Genomic DNA, 23,343 nt, shown 5'->3' with positions numbered 1-23,343 from the left:
AAGGCATCCTATTGGATAATGACATATCCTAACAATCAAACACACCTTCCTGATTTACCTATCATAGCTCCCTCTTGTGGCTGAAACAAATACAAACCAAAATTACAAATAAAACCACCATCAAGACACTTAATCAATGAGAAAATATTTCAAATCCAACTCTTCATTTAGAGACAGTATTCAATGTATGTATCCACTATGCTTCTCGTTTCAAAAGAAGAAGGTCCAGATTTCCACCCTGCCTTGAGGGAAACTTTTTCAGTGCCTTGGAAATGAATGACTCACTGTATGACTACATTCTCAAACCGTTTTACTAGAGGAGAGGTTACATCCTTTCTTCTAATAGCACTTTTATGTTCAGAAATGTGGATCTTAAACTGACATTTTGTTTTTCCCACATATAATAATCCACATGGGCACTGCAACATATAAATCACTCCACTAGTGGCACAGTTGAAAATCTGTCCTGACTAGAGATGTCTACATTTATTAGACTGCACACATGAATAACACTGGAATTTAAATTGTTTTACTTTTTAAATGACTTTTCAAATCTGCAGAAACTAATGTCTGTTAAATTTGCACCTCTCTTATATAAAAAAAGAGGTGGATGTCTAAACAGAGAGCCATCCTTGTCATCAGATATCAAAATATGCTTCAGAATTATAGATTTAATTCTGCCTGACAAAGTTGAAAAACTGGATGTAAAAACACAGGAAAGTTTCCTTTATTTGATTTCTTGTTTCAATAACAATTCTCTAGGTCTCTCCAAGGCCTTCTGATAAGCTTCATCAATCTATTCAGAAGGATACTGTACCCTCTTATAAATACAGTAGTTGTTTGTAACATAGGCCTATATCTGATTAGTGTCCAAAAAATGGATCGAGTCAAAACTGTAATTGACCTCAAAAGTAGGAAGCAAGTGGTTTAAATAAAATTTGAATGCTTCTAATGTTTCCAAATTGCCACTGAATATTAAAAAATATATATCATCACTATATTTTGCCACCAATATTCACAAAACAAATTTCACCTGTATTTTTAGGCTTACTTGTCAACACCAGTTGGAAACAACTCTAACATCTTTTATATGACAGTAACATGCAGGGGAGTGAGGGGGTTGTTTATTCTCTCAATGATAAGCAAAGAAGGTATTACACTTAAAAGCTGCAGGTTGACACTTTTCTACTACTGCTAAGAAAGAAAAGTCTATACAAAGAAGATGAGTATAAGAATGTCAAACATCTCACAATGGATAAATCCTTGTTTAACCAGCACTATTGACCTTAACTGACCCAAGTGTGTCTAGGCATGACAGGAGAGAATCATGAGTATAAAAAAAGCTTATGAATAGTGAGTGCTGATTAACTCAACCAGGGTATCAAAGCTAATAGTGTTTATTATGCTAAAGCTGGCTATCGATTCTCTAAATAGGATTGAGAAGATGGACCATGAGAGCTACCTATGCTACAGAAAGCATAGGTAGCTAGTATCTGCTAGTTTATCATAATCAGGATCCATGCTGCTGGCTTGTGCCATGTCGTATGATCTCTACTAGCTGCCAACAGATTAAGAAGTGTTTATTTTAGCAGATCAGAGATAAACAATTGTACAAAATACCCTCCCTAAGTCTAAATAAAGCAAAATGAGCTTAAGTCAACTAATGTGGTCCAGTCTGAATCAATAAACCCTGTCTAAACAGATATGTGCAGCTCTAATCTTGCTGATCCTAACATTTTGAAATATTAGAGGGGTTCAAAGAGCAGGTGGTATGATTTGGTTTTATGTACAGTAATAAGCTGTTGAAATCTCTTGGATCCCACAAGTGCACTCCTGAACTTTTGACCAGCATGTGACAGTCATGCAAGGACATCAGTAAACTGTATGTGCTAATATATTTCCCTCTTCATTAAAAGAATGTGGCACAGGAAAAAATGTTTTCTTTCTTACACAGTATTATTAAAAATTTGTATCAGATATCCTTATATACCCTTTTTAAACTGTTCTAACCATGTATTTTCCAAATAGCCAATATCCTGGTTGTGAGGTCAAGTTGTCTTTAATATGAGTGTGTGCCTATACAAACCCCAAAAATATATATGTTCAAGTATCAATTGCATGGCAACTACATACACATTTGTACATACAACTGCATATGTTAATTTTACTGACTCAGATGAAGGAACACAAAGAACAATGTTCAAATGACCAAAGTTTAGCTAAGCTGGTGTTACACATTTTACCTAACATGATTATTTTGATCAAACCATTATCATCCACCTGACTTTAATGTAGCACAGTTCCACCATCAGAATGCCCTCACAAATAAGAGAAGCTGGCTCCAGCTTCAACTCTTTTAATGAATTCTTGTCGGATGCAACCAGCTGAAGTGAGGACTAATTATTACCATCTGGTGAAAGAACTGTTGACCAGGAAATTTGGCACAAACATTAATCACAGGTGTAATCTTATTAGAGGACAGACATGTAGACTGGTTGACTGCCAGGAAACAGTCTGCAACCTGACATACTGACACTGTGCTTCTTGATAAACGTGTCATGCATCACCTGTGCTATTAACTGCAACAGCCTGCTACTGCTTAAGGGGAAGATGGTAATGTAAATTCCTGATGGCTCTTTGTAAACAGAGCAGCAGAGATCGTGGGAAAGAAAAAAAACAGAAGACACTGTAGCTGTTGTATGTGGGACATGTACTCTCTCTACTGTTTATCCACAAAGAATATAACAGGGTCATGCTGTATTTGTAAAACTAAACTTCAAAATGCTATGTGTTTAGTGATATATTCCATTAACAAATGTTTTATATAGAATATAAGCTTTAAACAGCTTCTCTTATAAATGATTGTTCCAGCAGCGTAATTTTCCTACACAGCTATCTAAAGCCAATATTCCTAAAATGTTTCTTGGTATCTTTGCAAATGTATTTAGACCGTTTTACAGATTCAGTTTGCAAATTACCCAAACCAAATTAAAGGCACGGTTATGAAAATATAAACAATTGTATTTCTATTAAAAACACACACACACAATCGGCAAATGATTATGCATAAAATTACAGTGATCAGGGTCAATGAAAGCATTCACAAGTATACCAGTACTCTCACAATATAAATTTGAAGTTAAACAAGGCACAGTAGTACACAATAAACTTTCAAATGCAACATGAAAAAATGGTTCTTACATAATAAAAAATAAATAAATAAAAAAATTTGACTGTAGGTAGATGTTATTTTTACATGACAGGTCCCACACTGTTGATTGATTTCAATAATAGTCTTAAAAGCTTATTACACAGACAACCAAATCATCCATATGATCACATGCAAACCAACAAACATAATGTGTGTGTGACTGGCTACATGGCATTCTGTGGTAACAATACATCATATGCAAAATGCTTATGGACTCATGGGAAAATAATGTAGAAGTCTGGGAAGTCATATGCTACCAACAGCATTACTGTAGACGGTTTAGTGTTTGATGACCAGTTCTTTGAAAAGACAAAGAAAGCAGGATACACCGGTTTCCCAGTCCATGAACATCTGTCATCACTGTCTTCATATCATGATAAGGGAAACTGGATCAATGTACATTTGCCCAGACTTGTCTTGCTCCTGGTCATATAGAAACTGTCTGAACACGTTGTACACCACTTCCCTGCTCAGAGTAAATTTCCTCAGCTGATCCTGATGAGCTTCAGGTATGAGGAATGTCAGCCGGTAGTCAACTGAACCGTTCCTGTTGAGAGAGTAAAACAAAACATTTGTATCTTGTAAAATGCCTACAAGGCAAAAGATTAGAGCCAGTGGCTTCATGCAGATGAGATGATGTATGTTTACCTGAAACCATATATCTCAGCTTTGGAGAAGTATTGTGCTAAGGCAGGGGAGGATCTGTAGAGGTCAGCCAGCTGGGTGGGGGAGTTTGAAATATGCAAGCACAGAGTGAAAAGGCTTGGCAGATACTTCTTACTTTCATTTCACTACAAGATGAAGGCTTTTAATTTAAACTCTTTACACAGGGAGGGACCGGCTGCAGATGATATTCAGCTGTAAAAGTAGCTATGAACTGGGTTTCATTTCCTTTATTGTTTAGAGGTATTTGACTTGGAAGTGATGGATTTTATATCTTTATAATATACAGTTTTTACTTTCAGTAAGAGCTACATTCTAAATAAAACCAAATAAGGCTGCAGTGTGAAATGTGATTACTGTATGTAATGTGGTTAAAGTTAGCCTAGAGTAATTGTGCATTAATTGAAATCCAGGTCAAAATTGGCCAAACCGTTTTTTGAAGGTCAGCTTGGCTTTCACTGGAGGAAAGGGTGACAAGTTTCTGTTCAAAGGCCAGTTGGAAGCTCCCATTAAAATACTGAGCAACTGCAGGCAATGAAGGGTCAAACTTCTCCTCCTCATCCTCATGGACTGCTGCTCAAAGAGACACACTGTTAAAGTTAGTCCTGTATTGAAATTGTACAATTTTTTGCATAACAAACGTATCATTAGATTTGCACTTTTATAAATCTGAAATCGTCTACAGGTTCACTGCATGAATTACTCATGCATAAGCATTGAATATTAACTTTCACTTTGGCCTTTAGCTGACAGTAATGACAACAATAATGACAACAATGGCTTTAATCTAAATAAATCGTTAAAGTTAAGACATAAGTCTTGCACTTGTAATACTGCCTATATCTCAAAAAAAATTTATGTAGGTGCTTTTGAAAATGAACCAAACCATAGAGGTAAAAAAGACAAAAATCTTCAGACTCCCTAGAATGGAGCAAGGATTGTATAAAAAGCCTCTATCTCATCGGGCATATTGTAAGTATGCCAACGAGTTTTGACATTACATGGTCTTGATCAGGGCCGAATGATTAACAAAAAGTGTTTCTATCTGGTGCTTCTTGCGGGACATCACAACCAGTACGTCACTCTCAGAAACACATTTAATCGCAAAACCACTCATCATAAAACCTTACCTGAGCACACACACACAGAAATGAATATCACTGCAAGAATGACTAAGAAGCTGATGATGATGATCATCCACACTTTGACTTTCCAGAAGACAACTTCATTCAGATCTCTCTTTATCCTGCACAGGGTGCTATTCTAAAAAAAACAATCAAATCATATTGTGAAGCTATGACTACAGTAATGCCAGGCAAGTCTCACACTGAAATAGATTTTGAGCAGAGACAGTTACTTTAATTGAATATATTTATAGCTGCACTGCCCTTTCTGGTGATCATGGGTTGAATGGGAAAATAACTGTGAGATCATATTTAATAACAAAAGTTACACTTCCTTTATGGCACATTTAGAAGGGAAATGTCCAAAAAACAACAACAATCTTTCATACCTCCTGAGGAATGTGTGTATTTTGCAGATTCTTCTGAGATACTGCTTCATTGCCAGAAGGCATCATCTCCCCATTATTGCCAGCATTCTGTCGAAACAAAAATGCCCATGAGGTGAATATCACTGAAAGACCACTAGTTTGTCCATGACTGACACATATTGAAGTGGAAGGGAGCTCCTCTTCTGTCTTTTAAATGAAAACTTCATGTTAAACAGAAAGTATGTGCTATAGTGTTGCTCTTCTCTGAATGTCAAATAAAGAGGAGCACAGCCCCGATGAATACTCACCTGTGTGGAAACCAACCAATCTCTCTCTGTTTCTTCCACAGGCCTGTAGTTCACACCATCTCTGTTACCTGCTGCCTGTTAGTATGAAATCCAAAACACCATGTTCCACACAAAATGATGATGACTGATGTTTCATAGAGCTGTGACTTATCAATTCATCTCTTAAGCATTTTATTGATTAAGCAATTCTAAGTTTTGTCTATGAAACAGTCCAAAGCCAAAGATTTATACTTTAACTTCAAATAAGACAAGGAAAATATTTAGATTTAAAATGATTTAGTAATAAATCAAAATAGGTGCTGATGTTCTGTGCATTGACTGATTATTGATTTCAGCTCAAATGTTAACTGTAAACACAGCAGCACTATAGAGACATAACGAGCTTCTGTTCATTATCACAGTGATTCATTTTGCTGATGAACTCACCTGCAGCTCAATGTCCATGCTGCTTTCCTTGGAGTTAGTATTTTTATAACCTGCTGGGATCAAACCGGAAGTACCTTCTATTTCTAGTGACGAAGACGTCCCAGCTGCGGATCAAAAAGTCAGCAACTTGGCAGAAACAGCTGGTTACCTTTCACACTTTATACCGGACAGCTCCTCATAAAAGTTTCTGTCTTTTTCAGCGCGAATCCATGAGATTCTCCCCCTGGACGTCCGTCTACAAGCAGCCAGGTGACTGTCCAAGTTTCAGTGCTGCCCACGTCATGAGGCGGTGCCGCGTTAAGAAAGCGAGGAAGGAAAGGCTGGATATTACAGCACAGCAACATGACGCCACTGTGGCTTTGACTGCTGTGTATCACCAGCCTTACTGTCAGTACGCGTTATGACATTACATACTGCTCGGAAACGTGGTTGTAAACACGTTTTCTCGTTGGTTTTAAAGTTATTTGGAGCATGTCCTCCACATGACTCAGCCCCCACCACCCACCACCCAGGTCTTAAGGGTTTTATCATTTTCTACATATATTTGACCAAAGGATGGTTACTTAGTGCCGGTGTAGTGCCTAATTAAATGGACTGAACCTAATTTACTTTTCATATTGATATTTTTTTAAAGCATTTTGTTGAACTGAAGGTGTTTATATGTTCAAATTCTGCTGTAAACACGTGACTTTGAAATATCACCTGCTGCTGTCTCACTGAGACAGTTAATAAGGAAACTGGCTTATGAGTTTTGTTTGTTTGTTTGTATTTAAAATAAGCTACACATTACAGCTACATTAATGTCACATTTTACGTTTTGCAATTCTGCAGTCACTTAATGATTAATGACAGCAGATGGCGACATATAGTGGCTCAAATACATAAGCTGCCTGTTGTAAGGCACAGGAACAGGCAGTGTCCTATAAAGACAAGATCATGTACAGAGATAAATCGATATTTTAATATTCTAATGTTTCACAGAATATTGTCTGGAGATCGGTTTTTAAGGCTCTTTTTGCATTGGACCTGTGTCTCAGCCCTGAGTAGAGTTCATATGAGGAAGAATAGCTGACATCATCAGTGTGGGTGCTTTCAAACCTACATTTGGAAAGTGCCGTCCCTTACCATCATTAACACCCTCTAACTACAGAACTTGGCCTTTCCAACCTCAGGTGACTGACAACTTTCCAGCACATTCAGCACTGCCTGATATGACACAAAGCAACAAATGTACTGAATTAAGATATTTCCGGTCTGTTTTTGACTCATAATGATCCTGTCAACCCAAATATTACAACAAACATATGTTTTGCTTTTTAATAAAAGAAGAAAGCAGTTTATTAATAATTTGGTATAATGTCAGAACATCTGCTAACATATATGTGACAGGGACTTAGAAATTGCTCTAATCAATGTTTTTGACCTATGTTAAATATCAGCAAAGAAGAAAGAATCTGTTTGCCATAAAAACATGAGTGTGGTCAAGCAGACTTGATAAAACATAAAGGAAATTTCTCCTGATCATGGATCGACTGATGCTTATTTTCGTGTGCAGAACCTGGTGTTACTCATAATGCTCCAGTGTTTATTGACCTGTTCTATAGACGGCATGGAGAAGTTGTGCAGAGGTACGTAAAACAGAGCAGGTACCAATGAATTTAAACAGAAACTCTTTCTGATGAGTATTGTTCAAAGAAATATCGTAAGTAAAGAATGAATAACTTATTCATATATTTGTTTTCTCCTTAATGTAAACATTCACAGCTCACACCCCGTCATTCCCTCTTTGGTGTGCCTCCTGAGGCATCTCCCCCAGGTCCTCTTCTGTCTTAACATTGCTCCCCGTCTGCTCCACAGGGCAAGACTCTGAATTCTGCTGCTCCTCCTCCAAAGCCTCTGTGCTCTGGGTTTGTGCCTGCTCCTCCTCTGGATCTCCCATTTTGTCTTGGGCACTGATTATTAACTCGTCCTCTGTCTTTTCACAGTCCCTGTCTTTGTCTTCAGCTTCTTCCAGACTGCACAGTTGGCTGTATTTAACTTCTTCTGCTGGACTGTCAAAAATCTCGTCCTGGTCCCCATTTTCTTCCGGGCTGTACAGTTCACATGAGGCTCCAGCCTCCTCTCCAGCTGACCTCCTGTGCTGTCTGGTGGGCGGGCGCCTCTTGAATGATAATCGTGCACGAGTCTGTGTTGAAAAGATGAAGAAATGCCAGCAGGAAATTTAAATTGTATCTTTAAACATTATTTTTAAACAACAAAGACAATTTAGATCTAAGACAATGGAAGTTTCTGGTATTTAAAAGAGGGAGGAATTAATACTCAACCTTTGTATGACTAAATGATTTCTGGTAACTGTCAAAGTCTAATCATCATGCGTGCAAGAGTACTGCACAAAATGGTACCTAGGGACTCTAGCTAGGCTAAAGGGATTACATTTTCAATCCCCCTTGCAGCAGCACTCATGCACTACAACAGCATCTTGCTCCAGCTTATCCGTGGCCTGCTTAAACAGAGGACGCAGAACACCCACTGAGAAACAGGGATGCAGACCATGTGTTCAGCTCTGACGTCACTCAGCTCACTCAGCGAATAGCATGAGAAACGCTGCAGGGTCCTCAGTGTGACAGGAGCTCTCTGCTCATCATTTAGTGACTCAGAACTAACGAGCAAAAGCCCACACAAATATATGAAATGGAAGAAGCCTAAAACGCCTACAAATGATCTGTGATCACAAAAAATGATGAACTGGGATGAATTTCAGCTTTTTGAAAGTCTGCTTTACAACATGATACTTACAGTAGTAATAATATAATTCTGGTCCAATTGTATTGTAAGGAGATGTTGTAACAAACATCCCTAACTTAATATTGCCAAAGTAACATGCAGTTTTATATCAGTCTTTACATTTACCTTGTTGATGCTTGGAAGGCGGGCACCTTCAGGAGGGCTGTCGAAACTGATAGGATCCTCTTCCTCACCAGACAGCTGTGAGGGATGCAGGGTGGGGCTCAGGGGGCTCAGTGTGCCGCAGGGCATGTTGGGCGACAACGGTGCTGGCTGCTGCTTGACCTCAGCACTCTTGGGTGGGGGCAGCAGAACAGTGGGTGATAGAGCAAGATTTGCCTGCAGTGGGATGGGAAGATCCTAAAGCCTTGACTCTAAAGTAGCTTATATGCACTACGTTTTAATAAAACTACATTTATACAAACTAAAGCTTGTTAAAACCTAAATACAGAAAACCTAAGATGAGTAAAACTTGACCATAAACCAGAGTGAACCAGGTTCATTTCAAAACATGGTTGACTTCAGTGGGAGATTTAAATCTAACGATTAAGAAGAAAGATTAAACAATGTCTTTTTTTAAAAAAAAAGAGGAAGTATATAATTTTGAAATTAGTTGTATTTTTAGTCACAAAGTAAACATTATTGCTTCTTAAAGTGTTTACATTTGCCTGGAAATGTTAAACTAGAAGACATTGTTCTGCAAGTCCCTGTCACCTTCCTGCTTCCAGGAGTGTGTCCTGCAATCCCCTTTTTAGTGTTGGAGCACTCGTTATATTCAAACTGGGAACTAACTAATATAAAATCTTGAGTTATCCCCCAACCACTGTTCAAACTTAGAGCCAAGTGTCCTACCTGCACTGGAGAGTAGAGGAAGAGGGAGAAGCGGCAGCCCTTTTGTCCCATGGCTGCTCGCCGTGTGAACTGATAATTAGATAGTGACGGTGGTGAGGCAGAGCTTCACCAGAGGCTGGGTGGCCCATGATCCCATTAGCTCATTAATCGGAGCCGATTGTGGCATCAGGAACAAGTCCTTCTTCGTGTTTTTACTCAGCATGCACGCAGCTCACACACCAGTACAAACTGAACAGTGGGTGGCAGTAACGCCTTAAGTATCTCAATCTCCTGACTATACAAACTCCTGGCTACAGGCTACATCCCACAGTAACACATTGTTGGTGAAGTTAGGAGTGGTTTTGTTTCCATTTTACTTCACCAAATAGTCAAATGCTGCAAGATGCACCAACCTGCAGTTTTTCAAAGATGGGTGAGTTCTTCATCTTGTTTTTTAAGGCATTTGGGAAGACAGCAGTTTTCTGCAAGATAACAATGTCAGAGTTAATAAAAAGACAAATTCACAAAACCATCACCCTTTTAATTTTCTCTGGACTCCTCCCCAATCTGACCAGCGATGACATGTTTAGCCGCATGTCGTCGTTCCGTCTCTGGCTGTCTAGGTGGTGTCCAGCAAACGATGTGGGCTTCATAGACAATTGGGCCACTTTCTGGGGAAACCCACCTCTAGAAATTTGACCAAATTTATTAGCCAACCTAAAGTTTGACAATCCAGAGTGGGGACCGGGACGCAGAGACTCAGTCTAAAACGCCTCTCTGCAGTTTCCTTAGAGCTGTCACCCCCCCCAAACCACATAGAGATTGTGTCTGCCCCTCAAACATATAAATCAGATGTTAACAGAAGAGGAGTTATTCATAATAATAAACTAATAAAAATTAAGACCACTCCTCTTATTGAACAGAAAAACAGAACAGTCAGATGTGGATTATTAAATATCAGGTCTCTTTCATCTAAATCTCTGTTAGTAAATGATTTGATAACTGATCACCAAATTGACCTACTTTATCTTACTGAAACCTGGCTACAGCAGGATGAATATGTCAGTCTGAATGAATCAACCCCCCTCAGTCATAAAAATTGTCATGTTCCTCGAAGCACAGGTCGAGGTGGAGGAGTAGCTGCAATCTTCCACTCAAACTTATTATTAAACTTTCATCCTCAGAACAATTATAACTCATTTGAGAGCCTCACTCTTAGTCTCTCACATCCAAACTGGAAAACACAAAAACCAGTTCTACTTGTCATTTTGTACCGTCCACCTGTCCCTTACTCAGAGTTTATAACTGAATTCCCTGACTTCCTGTCTGATTTAGTGCTTAGATCAGATAAAGTCATTATAGTGGGAGATTTTAACATTCATGTAGATGTTGAAAATAACAGCCTCAGCATTGCATTTAATTCTATATTAGATTCAATTGGTTTCACTCATGTTAATAAACCCACCCACTGTTTAAATCACACCCTTGATCTTCTTCTGACCTATGGCATCGAAATTGAACATTTAATGGTTTTTCCCCAAAATCCTGTTTTGTCAGATCATTCTTTAATAACTTTTGAATTTAAGATGATGGATCATGCAGCATTCAGAAGAAAATTCCACTACAGCAGATGTTTATCTGACAAAGCTGTTTATAAATTTAAGAAAATGATTCCATCTTTATTTACATCTATGCCATGTGCCAGCACAGTGGAGGGCAGCTGCCTCAATCCCACTCCCTACCAAATTGATCATATTGTTGACAGTGCTGTAGCATCACTGCGTGAAATGCTTGATACTGTGGCCCCTTGAAAAAGAAGTTAGTGAATCAGACGAGATTAGCTCCATGGTACAGTTCACATATTTGTAGCAGGAATCACGAAGGCTGGAAAGGAAGTGGCGTTTCACAAATTTAGAGGAATTGTTTGTTGCCTGGAAAAACAGTCTATTAACATATAAAAAAGCTCTCTGTGAAGCCAGAACTGCATACTATTCATCACTAATAGAGGAAAATAAGAACAATCCCAGGTTTCTTTTCAGCACTGTAGCCAGGCTGACAAAAAGTCACAGCTCTGTTGAGCCCAGTGTTCCCTTAGCTCTCAGCAGTGATGAATTTATGAGTTTCTTTACAAATAAAATCACAACTATTAGAGATAAAATTCAGCAGATGCTTCCTATAGCTGCAATAAATTAATCTTCTACTACAGTAGCTCTTGAATCATCTGTAGGACCTCAGTTATGTTTAGACTGCTTCTCTCCCATAGATCTCTCTGAATTTACATCAGTAGTTGCTTCATCTAAATCATCAATGTGTCTCTTAGAATCCTAGAAAAAGCTGTTGCTAAGCAGCTATCAGACCACTTACACAGGAATTAACTATTTGAAGATTTTCAATCAGGATTTAGAGCACACCATAGTACAGAAACAGCACTGTTAAAAGTCACCAACGATCTTCTCTTAGCCTCAGATAATGGACTTGTTTCTATACTTGTCCTCCTAGACCTTAGTGCTGCATTCGACACTATTGACCACAACATCTTATTACACAGATTGGAGCATGTGACTGGTATCAGAGGAACAGCATTGAAATGGTTCCAATCCTATTTATCGGACAGATTCCAGTTTGTTTATGTCCATGATGAACCTTCCACGCGCACAAAAGTTACTTATGGAGTTCCACAAGGTCCTGTGCTAGGACCAATTCTGTTCACCCTGTACATGCTTCCTTTAGGCAGTGTTATTAGGAAGCACTCTATTAATTACCACTGCTATGCAGATGACACTCAGTTATATCTATCTATTAAACCTGTTAACACAAACCAGTTAACCAGACTTCAAGCATGTTTAACTGACATAAAGGCCTGGATGACCAGTAAATTTCTACTTTTAAATTCACAGAAAACAGAAATAACCTCAGAAATAACTTTTCTAAAATTATTGCTACTGTAGATGGCCTCCAGCAATACTGTGAAAAACCTTGGAGTTATTTTTGACCAGGACATGTCCTTTAACACACACATAAAACAAATCTCTAGAACTGTCTTCTTTCACTTCTGCAACATTGCCAAAATTAGGAACATCCTGTCTCAAAATGACGCATAAAAACTAGTCCATGCATTTGTTACCTCAAGGCTAGATTACTGTAACTCGTTACTATCTGGATGTCCCAGTATCTCCATAAAAAGCCTCCAGTTAATCCAGAATGCTGCAGCCATAGTCCTGACAGGAACTAGCAAAAGAGATCATATTTCTCCTATATTAGCTTCTCTTCATTGGCTCCCTGTAAAATACAGAATAGAATTTAAAATCCTTCTTCTCACATACAAATCCCTTCATGATCAAGCTCCTTCATACCTTAAAGACTAAGTCTAAATAGGATATATTAAAAAGTACAAGTATAAGCTTGTGACATACACATTTTTGCCCTTTTGATGTACGGCAAAATGCAGTTGGATTGTAAGATACTTTTACTGGAAGAAAAACAACAGCACTTTACTTGTGTTTTAGGCCAAAAAAAAAAAAAAACTGTAAGTCTGACAGCCGCACAAAGAGCCATAACAAGGTTGCTACGAAAATGTACAGTAAACAGCTATGTATGTTTTCTGGGGACATCCCTTAGTCAAGAACCCAAATATGTAGCACATAGATAAGTGAAAGAGCAAAAATTACACAAATCTGTCTCTTCATTCCCATCTTTGTGACATTGCCACTTTAGGGAACATGGAAGTCTTCTCTGGTATGGCAACTACAAATGAATGTGTGGTGTGTTCACCAGCTACTGTATTTAAGTGTGAAAATAAACCATCAACAGAATTTGCATTCTGACTTTCAAAGCATCAAAACATACAATATTTACATTTGTATATGGATACTGTAATATATAAGATAGAAATACATTACCTGGCCATTTGAGCCAGATATTGGTAGAATTTTGAACTTTCCAGCCAGCTCAGCTACAGATGGCTTGGATGGAGAATCCTTCTGGAAAAGAAAAACATTCAATAAAATACCTGAAAACAATTTATATTAATGACAGACTGTCACTTTTAAAAACTGTGTAGTGCCTTCAGTAAGGTGAGGACATAACTAGTGAACATATTGGAGATTTTAGGGTTCTTTGCATAACATTACATTTTCATCATGCAAATCTCCCAAATGCCCAGTGAAATCACATACAATTCCAAAAACAAATAACAAACATGAAGTGTACTGCATATGTATCCTAAGTTGATGACATCTTTGCTGTTGTCCTTGCACGCTAAACATGCTCCCTGACATCACCACCTTGACCTCTTTGTGTTGATACTGCAAGACGGAATATAAAACCACATCCTCAAAAACAAAACATATTGTGGGCTGAATTAATTTGTAGAGAGGTATTTTAAAATATAACAAAAAAAAATTATTGACCACCTGGCTACAGCAAAATTATACTAACCAAACTGATTGTGTAAATATGTTACTAATAGTAAGTTTTTCCCCATGTCACATCTGGTATTTTGTATGTTTTTCCTCCTGTAAGTGTAAACCTGGAAATAGCATGTGGCAGTTTAACTGAATATTAAGATGTAACTTATTCATGGATTGTCTTGGCCCTGTTAGATGAAATACAAATGCAGAATGACATCAAAAAGAGAAGTGACTTGCTGTTAGTAGATAAAGAAAATCTTTCACTTCCTTGTTCTCAACAGGAAAACACAGACATGTTGAGAAACAGAGCAGAGAGCAAACAAAAACAAATGCAAAAAACCTAGTTGGATGACCACCAGTTGACCACTGTGTCAGATTCAGCACTGTCCTTGGATGAACTTGTCTCGTCTCCTGCTAAAAACTAAACTTTGTGGGTTTGGAGACAGGAAGTGAGCCCCTCTCTCCACAGCTGTTCAACATCATACTGCAGACTGTGACATGAGGGACATGTCATGCAGCCTCACACTTATCACGTCTTGGCTCCTTTACTTTCTGTCTCTCCCACCATTCCCAAGCTGATTGCTAAGGTTCCCTCCTCCACGCTGCTCTTTGATGACCATTAACTCACTCCACATATCTGTGGCCTCAGTGATAAGTTGGCTGATGGCTGCAGGCTGGAATGTGCATGAACCTAAACCTTAAAAACAACACTCCAGTATTAGTATAATTTTCAGGTTCTAGTCATTTTTTGCCTAGTATTTGGCATGTGAATGGGTCGAGGCATTTGTTTACAGCCTGAGCTGTGCCAGAGCTGGGCAGATCCTCATGCATCATGTCACCATTTAATGATTTGCATTGTACAGTCACTGCCTGTGGTGTGCCTCACTTTCTCATTCTGACTTTCATACTACATCTAATTTCCATCTTACTTTTATTGACCACTAAAAAGTTCATGTCTCTCACAGCTGCCAATTCTGTCACATTTCCTGGGTGTGTACTCTTAGTTCCCTCCCTCTGTGCACAGTTTGAGTCATGGAAACATGGATATCCCAAGCTTCACAGACACACACATTCCACATTTTAATCACATGCTTTATTTTTCTTTTTCCCCTTGTTCTCGACATGACCTCACCACCTTCCTCCCTCCACCCAAACGTATTACAGCATCAGCCAGCCCCGCTGTGCCTCTGTACATGCATGTCTTCACTGCCTCTGTGTCCTAATCCACATCCTAAACCTTTTCCTGAGCTCTCTTTTCTCATCCATGATAAATAGTAATCACCAGGGACCACCCACCCTCCACACAATTATTGTGCAACTCTAATTGTTTAACTCTTTCCTGTCATTTTAAAAGCAAATGCTTCCTTCAGAGCACAAACTCAAATTACAACAGTGCAAATAAAGGAAATGGGGCTTTGTTTAAATCATTATTCAGATGTTTTGGGTGAACAAAATCAAGGTTTTTTCTCCAGTTTTTGTTGTGCTTTATTTAACTTAAAATAAACATTTCTAGGCATATGTTGAGGGTGACCTGTGTACTTTTACTGCTAGTTTAGGGAATGAAACGCAGCCATTTTCAGCAAGATTATATATTTTCTATATTTTGATAATATAACAGAAACTTGCAAAAATGACTTAAACATAAGCAGTACATGAAGATTCAAAAGGCTCAGTAGTGTTTATTCAACAACTTTCTGGTTTGAGAAGATGTCATTTCAGATCCATTAATATGTTTCTGTGCATCTCTTCCAAGTGAACCCGTATCTTTAATGAGCTGAATTCATACAGACTCAATGCAAATACCTCCCTGATTTAAACTACACTGACCATGCATACAGTATATAGGCAGTTTTACATTTTTTTAAAGCAAAATGTCAAACAAATGTACTATGAGCATTAAACTTACAACAGCATCCCTGTTTAACTGAAAATGTCAAAGCAAACATCTTTTTCTTCTCTATTAAATGATTTCTGTTTCATTCTGATGACAGAAGAGACACATTGTTTCAATGAATGATACAAGGTCCCTAGTCAGTTATCAGTATTGTGCATGTTTAACTCAACTGGGACCCCAAGTTCTGTGGAAGAGTGGGAAACTTTGGACCACTGCAGAAGAGAGATGAACAACTCTATTTCTGGGGCTATAAGCCTGGGAAAAAGCCCCAAAGCTGTGCAGGCAGCCTGGATCACAGCTCTGCTCTGTAACCCCTCAGCTCCTAAGAGAGAATGTCCCCGGATATGTTAGACCACATCTGAAACATACTGTAATCTGCCATACAGTGCAATTGAGCATGTCTAAACAAGGAAACGATAAAAAAAGCTTCTTAAAGGAGTGCCTTACCCATGTGATTGATGTTTTCCAAAAATGAGCCTGGGTCGATGCTAAAAAGAAACAAACTATTTCTGAACTTTGAAATCACAGCAAACCGCTCATTTATATGTTACATGTACCGCACAGACTTTACACACTCCTATTCAATAGCATGACAAAAAGTCTATTCATGCTTGTAGCAGAGCTGTCATACAAGGGAACTCAAGGGGTCTAGAAAATAGTTACTTGTGTCATGAATAAAACAATTTGTAAGGTTAAATCCCCAAAGCAGCTAAGAAAATATGGTAGTGTTAAATTCACAGGCTATACTTAGTTTTCTCTGCAGTATATAAACAGTATGCCTATGCACATCTGTTCTTAGGTTGGTTTTTCACGCCCAAAACATTTCTTCAGTTCTTCCATTTTTCCTCACTAATGAGTAAAGTATTTTTGAGAGGGGGTTGCATGCTGTACACGGTGTAGCCCCTGAGGCAAATGTGATTTGTGATACTGAGTTATATAAATAAAACTGGCTTGACTTAATTATCTGTGTGTACAAACACAGTGTAGCGCCGGTGTCAAAAAGGAGACTGACTTGCAGACACACTACTGTAAAGCAAATACCATCATAAAGCACTCCTGCTCATTCATTTGTAATCGTCACAATAAAGAATATCACATGGATATCTTTGAATAGATACGCAAATTTCTATCTTCTTATGAAACCCCTTTACTCAATCCTACTGAATAGCACTGTTTAAAAAGATAATCAGCTGCTATTGCTAAAAACCTGATGATTTTCAACATGGCTGACAGTGCACATGACCAAACCTGAGAATGCTCGACAGAGACACTGCCGTTATCTGTGTGTGTGTGTGTGAATGTTAAGTGAGTGTTGTGAAAAAAGTGTGTTCATCCTTCCTGAGCTGTGTTTAAATGAGTAAAGGTTAATCCTAGCCAGCGTTTTAATTTTAAGGGTCTGGAGGAAGACACGAGGTCTACTGTGTGACTGGTAGATGTGGAAAGAGAACACACGATACAAACAGATCACACAAAGCCTGCTATTGACTGTTCCTGACGTTCCTATTTCCAGAGGCAGGGACGAGGCACATGATGCTGGTCTCAGTAACATATCTGTTTGATATGTAGTAACAGTGACTGTCAGAGAGCAACAGACCATGTAATCCACAGCTGATAAAGATGATATCTGGCTCAGAATCTTTAACCCTTCTCTAGGAATAATTGTCAGCTTTTCTCTCAATCCTCATAAGCTCTTGCTGGTGAGCTCTGCACAGTGAAAATCTTTGAAAGTGAAGATAAATAAAGCCCACCAAGGTACAGCTGTTCAACATGATCTTGTTCAATAAGCTCACCAATCGTAATGGCTTCAGTTTGTCTGCAGACTTTGTTTTCTCAAGTCAGTGTGTTCTGCCAGGGGGAAAATCACCACAGTGAGCAGTTCCATTCTGCCTACACTTGTTAGGTGGTAAGAGAGCAGACAGGCACCTTCTCATTCACTGGCTTTCCAGGAAAACATGATGTGTTTTTGGACTACACCTCATCTGAATATCTCACTTTTCCACCACCCTTACTGGCACCATGCTTGTCCTTTTTCTCATGCGCCATGTGTGTTGACGTGCACTACAAAGGGCATCAGTGAGATGGTAAATGGACACACTGATCTACAAGTCATTGCTGCTGTTACCTAATGGGAGGTAACACAGACACAAACTAATACTACAGGTGAAGAAACAAATATAAAATCAAATTAGCATACAAAAAAAGGAACATCAGTCTTGATGGCCTGAGAACAGAAAGCTGTGGAAAGTTAGTCAGAAAAGCAAAATGTCTATTTCTTAAGTGTGATAAACACAACAGCAAATGAGTTCAGATCAGAAGAAGCCCTTGAGATATGCTATTTAAACTGCAGTTTGAATAATTATGACGATATGAGAAAAGATGAGAGAGTCAGGCCTTTTCACAGAATGCTCTGAGATATCTCAGTACAATAACTACAGCCATCAGTTAAAGCTAATCAGAGCTGTTGAGCAATGAGAAGGCGGAGTAATGGAGAGTCAATGAGGAGTAGGAAACGATGTCATAAAATGTAAACAGCTCACAACAGAGTGTACTTTCTCCAAATGTTGGAACCTCAACAAGAAAACTCTATTATGAGCATCTGTTCTACATGGAGCTCTGAGATTCCCATCCAGTCTAATCCAGAAATCACAAGGACAAAAACCATCTGCCCATTGGATCATGGCTGACATTAGAGCTGAGTAGCACAGACATGACATGACTATATTCAAGCCCTTTCCCAGTGTAATGCAGTTCCTTCAGAGAGTTGCAACAAGGGACACTGATCACATCTTCTGCTGTATTATGGAAAGGTTGAGTGACACATGTTGAATGTCATACTCTTCACACAGGAGTGGTGTTGGGAATAATTTCAGTAGTGCAAGGTGATTAAGTGCACTTTAACACTTCATGTAACCTGGTACTTTTCAGAATAAGAGCTTACATATATGATGGATATGTTTGTTGCAGATAAAGACACCCAGCAGTATATAAAGTAGATACATTTAAAAACTATCATACAGAGGGCAGTATCTGTTATCACTGTAGATATAAATGGCATGAACAAAAAGTACAAAGCAATACTCAAACTCAAAGAGCAAAATGATCAGTATCCCACACGTTATATCTCGTTTCCAAGCCTCTCCAATGAGATTGTGGAGTAGGTCTTCAGTCTTTCAGAGTCCTTTCTCTTGGTTTCAGCCAGCAGCATGCTAATTAGATTTTTTTCTCATCTATCATAGACCTGGCCCTTTTAAAAAAATTATGTGTATATATCAAGCTCAGAATGCAGCTGCCTTCGAAGCACAAAAAGGTAAAAATCTCAATATTTCTCCCCATTTTCACTGAAGTAATATCTCATAACATTAAATGATGAGACACAAATGAGGAAATCAGAAGTATTTACAATATACATTAGGTTGTGACAGTCATCTGCCTTAAGTAAAAAAAAAAAATCAAAACTAGACTTCGAGAAAATACAAGTCCATGCTGTTTGCAGCACTTTCTGTGTTTGCACTCCTTCCTGCCAAAAAAGGAAATAAAGGACAGGGCTAGATGCCAATTTTAGTAGAGGGTGGCTGAGGAGGTGCAAACATTATGGGTTAACTGTTCTGTAGGGAGATTTGAAAGTGAGATATACTCATGACAATACTGTTATTCTTTGTGGTTTCCACTTCCTCTGACTGGCTCAAACTTCTCCAAATAAATATCTGATCTTTCTAGACTTCATACTTCAAAATTCAACATGCTTGACACTGCAGATTTCATAGACACAGGCTGCCTCTCTGAACTGCTCAGATCTAACCAGCTTTGATGGCAGCAACACATACTGTCTTTTGTTGTCTGCAATAACTAAGCTGGGACTGGGGTACTGTCATGTTTCATTGAATTCCCCAGTCTATATCTATCTATTTGTGACATAACTTACTTGAAATGAAACAGCATGTGTGTTTTCCTTGTTCAGCTCATAGTGTCCTCCTCACTATCTACTCTGTAGTTCCCACCAGGGCTATCTCTGTGCCCCATGCACTACTTTGGACTGACACTCACAGGATCTGACACAAACCCATCCCTGATAACAAGGCTCAGAAAAAAGCACACCTCATGTATGGCTTTTAAGCCTGTAATGGCAGCAACTAATGACACTATTTAAGAAAAGAACAACTACTCTGCAATAAAGCACAGCTGAAGCAGGGGATTATGGGGCTTTATGAACCATTTGATTGGTTGTAAAGGGGCAAGTATCCTCCAGTGAGTCAAACCTCCACAAAATTTGCAAAGCCTTGTTTTAAATGTTTTGAAACTTACACTGTTAACACCAACTGCACATCATGTTTTAGTCTTGCACATTCATTGCTGTCCATATACAACACAAAAGGTGCTAAACAGCATTATCATCTCCCTCCTTTCGGTCTGCATTCACATCCTCATTTGGGCGCAGATAAAATATTAGGTGCAAACTATGTCAGACAGACTAAGGGTCATTTTGCCTGCAATGCCTTCTAGTTTTCAGTGTTTGTGAAAACAAACAGCAAACCAAACCATAGGGAAATCTGAAGATTTTGCAGAAAGAAACCAAACACTTCCTTCTGCCTGCTTCTGTTTTCCAACAGATTTTGCAATTTTTTTGCCCATGAGACATTTTGCAAGATATTAAAAAATGTAACAAGAAGGATCAGTGAAGTCATACAACTTGCTTGTGGTTTGTGCTACCATCACTATGTGCTTCCCATTGAACTCATCTTATTATGGCTCAGAAGCCCTTTAATGACAGGACTTTACTGTATAAGCTGTAAAATCAGGAAATATTTCTACACATTATACTCCACTGTACCATGTGACCTGAACAGAGGTTCAACCATAACATGGTGACTCAGACAACAGGCTGCAGTTTCGCAGGCTTTTCTTGATGCTGATGCTTTACATTCCACTGGGCTTCATGGTCAGTTGGGTGTCTGTTTTGTGTTTAGGACAGAGTGAACCATTCACCCTGAAACTGAAATACATAAAGCTTAAAGTACAGCCTCAGCAAACACCTCAGACTACAGCTGCCACTGATAACATTCAGTCCTTATAGGCCTCAAATATAATATCAGTGTATACTTGACTCAGTCACAATCATACAAAAGCCTTAAAGGATGCTACTGTTTATTCCTGACACTACAGGCTGGTTCTAGTGCAAGTGGTGTGACATGGTCGTAAAGCAAACAGACTACCTCATTAGTATAAGTCTAGCTGGTACGGACTGATGTTATTGGTCTCTTTACTATGGATTACATAATAAATGTGCACACCATATGGTTGGCAAGGCAATCCCAAATACACACTCCCCTAGCTGTGGTGTTGTTTTTCCATCAAAGGAAAGCCACTCTGCTCCACTCCACAGTCCAACTCACACATACAGCGCAAATCCTCAGGTGCTGGCACCCACTCAGACACACATACTTATACACAGAAGTGAATGCACAAAATCTCCAGTTTTTCTATTTAATAGCTCATCATTGCAAAACAGGAAACAAAGAATAGTTTCTCCTAAGGCTTGGTAGAGGCAGTAAATCACTGTTGAAACACACAACATTACTAATGTGTGATGCCATTAAAGTGCAAAGCTGAAGCATTTTGGATGAATGTGAGGCTGACTTTTTGGGCCAATTTACCACCTACTTACAGGTGCTTCAGGCAAAATGCAAAATGCAAAAATAAAGTGCCATTAAAGTAAGGCTGCAGCACATGATGGCCTCCAATTCCCACTAGCTACCATCTGACACCTGAAACCTCAAGGTGTGAAATTGTTTACTGGTTCTCAGTAAACAAAAAAGCTTGAATTGGGGTTAGATAACAGGGAAAGAAGAAATAGGTCTTAAATCCAACCTGGACAGGCGTCAGTATGAGAGTCGAGAGTTGTGCTGTGGTGCATTAATGTGCTCCCTCACATGCTGTGGGAAAAAATTGGGTGTTTCGCTTCCTTTTCGCCACATGACATTAAATATGTTAAATACTCTAGAATGAAGTTAGGTCTGAGGGAACAGTTTATTTTGCAGAAGGAAAGTCACAAACTTGTGAGCACATGAGGGGAGGGGCCTCCTATATCATAAAGAAGCATATTCTTACATTTTTCAGTACAAGTAAGGAAAGGACCATTTCAGAGGAAAAGGCAAAAAAGGAAAAGGTTTGTCAGCAAACTGCTGAGAATCAAAAAACAAGGAAGCAAAATGTCAAATTATAGTAAAGTATAGTGAGTACTTTATTCCAGATATTTATCACAGTGCACAGTGGCTCATGACAGATGTGCTGTCAGCTTCAAGTCACCTGTTTTGTAGTTGTTACCAAAATCCTACAGAATAAAGCTCACACATACGAAAGCAGAAGACTGATGCTTTTGGTGTATATTTATACTGTGGCCTGTGTGTGTCAAAAACAGCAGAAGACTGAAGGACAGTGATCCTTAGAGTTACATCACAGAAACATCACTTGTATCTAGTCTCTTATATGTAACATATAATAAGATATAATTATGTCATATAATAATATACCACATGCGATCTCACAGTAAAGGCCAAGTCAATACTATAAGGAACATAACAAACTACCCCTACCACATAGTGAGTAATCAGCAGAACTACATTTGCATAAAATGTTCCACAGGCCTAGTTATTCTGACAAATTATTGAATCAGCAAACTTTCCTTGTTTGTTAAATAGCTGCACAGACAGACCCTGGGACTCCAGAAATATAACAGTAATAACACGGAGCATTGAAATACTATAAAGTCACCATGATGTAAGGTTTTAATTCCAACCACACTATGGCTGCACAAGCCCACATTAAATGTTAAAAACATCTGCTCAAGTGGCTTTAAAGAAAGACCGAAAACTCTGCTCAGTCATAAAGTTGTTACCTCCATCCTGGGCAATATGCCAGAGATCGTCTCCTCCTGGTCGCTTTTTCTGTTTTTCGGCCTGTGGGCGCAAACTGCCTGCCGCTTGGAGGAGACTGGTGAGCGCACAGGGGACAGAGAGGAGCTCCGTGTTTATATCTGGAGCCAAATCTGCCTCATGGACAAGGAGGAGGAGTGGACAACTTTGGCTCCCAAAACGCAGTCAAGTGAACCAGGTTAAAAGATCCTACTTCTGCTAAAGACCTTCAAAATAAAACATAGGATATTTGGAGATTTATCTAATGTAAGTAGGCCCTGTGATGGACTGGTGACCTGTCCAGGGTGTACCCTTGCCTTTCACCCAAAAAGAGCTGGGATAGGCTCCAGCAGATCCTACTTCTGCTAAAGACCTTTAAAATAAAACATGTGACCCTAAGTAGGAATAAGCAGGTAT

At 38.8% G+C, this 23,343-nt stretch overlaps 2 protein-coding genes across 6 annotated transcripts; both read right to left on the bottom strand.

The window, feature by feature from the left end:
• Nucleotides 1–2,641: 2,641 nt before the first annotated feature.
• Nucleotides 2,642–6,393, bottom strand: c15h3orf52 (chromosome 15 C3orf52 homolog). The gene is made up of 7 exons (XM_026299029.2): nt 6,101–6,393; nt 5,675–5,749; nt 5,388–5,474; nt 5,005–5,137; nt 4,305–4,447; nt 3,860–3,930; nt 2,642–3,758 (listed from the first exon to the last, which is right to left on the bottom strand). The coding sequence occupies exons 1-7, from the start codon at nt 6,116–6,118 to the stop codon at nt 3,578–3,580; spliced, it is 708 nt and encodes a 235-aa protein (XP_026154814.1). The 5' UTR covers nt 6,119–6,393; the 3' UTR covers nt 2,642–3,577.
• Nucleotides 6,394–7,403: 1,010 nt separating this feature from the next.
• Nucleotides 7,404–23,067, bottom strand: LOC113125493 (capZ-interacting protein). Of its 5 annotated transcripts, none has more exons than XM_026298983.1 (5): nt 22,911–23,067; nt 13,615–13,695; nt 10,129–10,197; nt 9,011–9,223; nt 7,404–8,285 (listed from the first exon to the last, which is right to left on the bottom strand). In XM_026298983.1, exons 1-5 carry the CDS (start codon nt 22,914–22,916, stop codon nt 7,866–7,868), a joined length of 789 nt encoding a protein of 262 aa, XP_026154768.1. In that variant the 5' UTR covers nt 22,917–23,067; the 3' UTR covers nt 7,404–7,865. The 5 variants fall into 5 exon arrangements, with proteins under 5 accessions (XP_026154768.1, XP_026154770.1, XP_026154769.1 ...); XM_026298985.1 differs by having other exon boundaries at nt 9,011–9,178; XM_026298984.1 differs by having other exon boundaries at nt 13,615–13,692; nt 22,911–23,065.
• Nucleotides 23,068–23,343: the final 276 nt, after the last annotated feature.

Source organism: Mastacembelus armatus, chromosome 13 (genome assembly GCF_900324485.2).
Source record: "Mastacembelus armatus chromosome 13, fMasArm1.2, whole genome shotgun sequence".
Taxonomy (NCBI): domain Eukaryota; kingdom Metazoa; phylum Chordata; class Actinopteri; order Synbranchiformes; family Mastacembelidae; genus Mastacembelus; species Mastacembelus armatus.
Note: the sequence above shows the minus strand (reverse complement) of the source record. Positions and strands in the feature narration are given on the sequence as shown.

What these genes read in the sequence shown, in the direction of transcription:
- LOC113125493 (XM_026298983.1), bottom strand. An exon ending in TATCTGGCTCAAATGGCCAG is followed by an intron (nt 10,198 to 13,614) that starts GTAATGTATTTC and finishes GTTATCTTGCAG; the next exon opens with AAAACTGCTGTCTTCCCAAA. An exon ending in CCATCTTTGAAAAACTGCAG is followed by an intron (nt 9,224 to 10,128) that starts GTTGGTGCATCT and finishes ATCCCACTGCAG; the next exon opens with GCAAATCTTGCTCTATCACC.
- c15h3orf52 (XM_026299029.2), bottom strand. An exon ending in TTCTGTGTGTGTGTGCTCAG is followed by an intron (nt 4,448 to 5,004) that starts GTAAGGTTTTAT and finishes CTCTTTGAGCAG; the next exon opens with CAGTCCATGAGGATGAGGAG. An exon ending in AAGCTGACCTTCAAAAAACG is followed by an intron (nt 3,931 to 4,304) that starts GTTTGGCCAATT and finishes TCCCCCACCCAG; the next exon opens with CTGGCTGACCTCTACAGATC.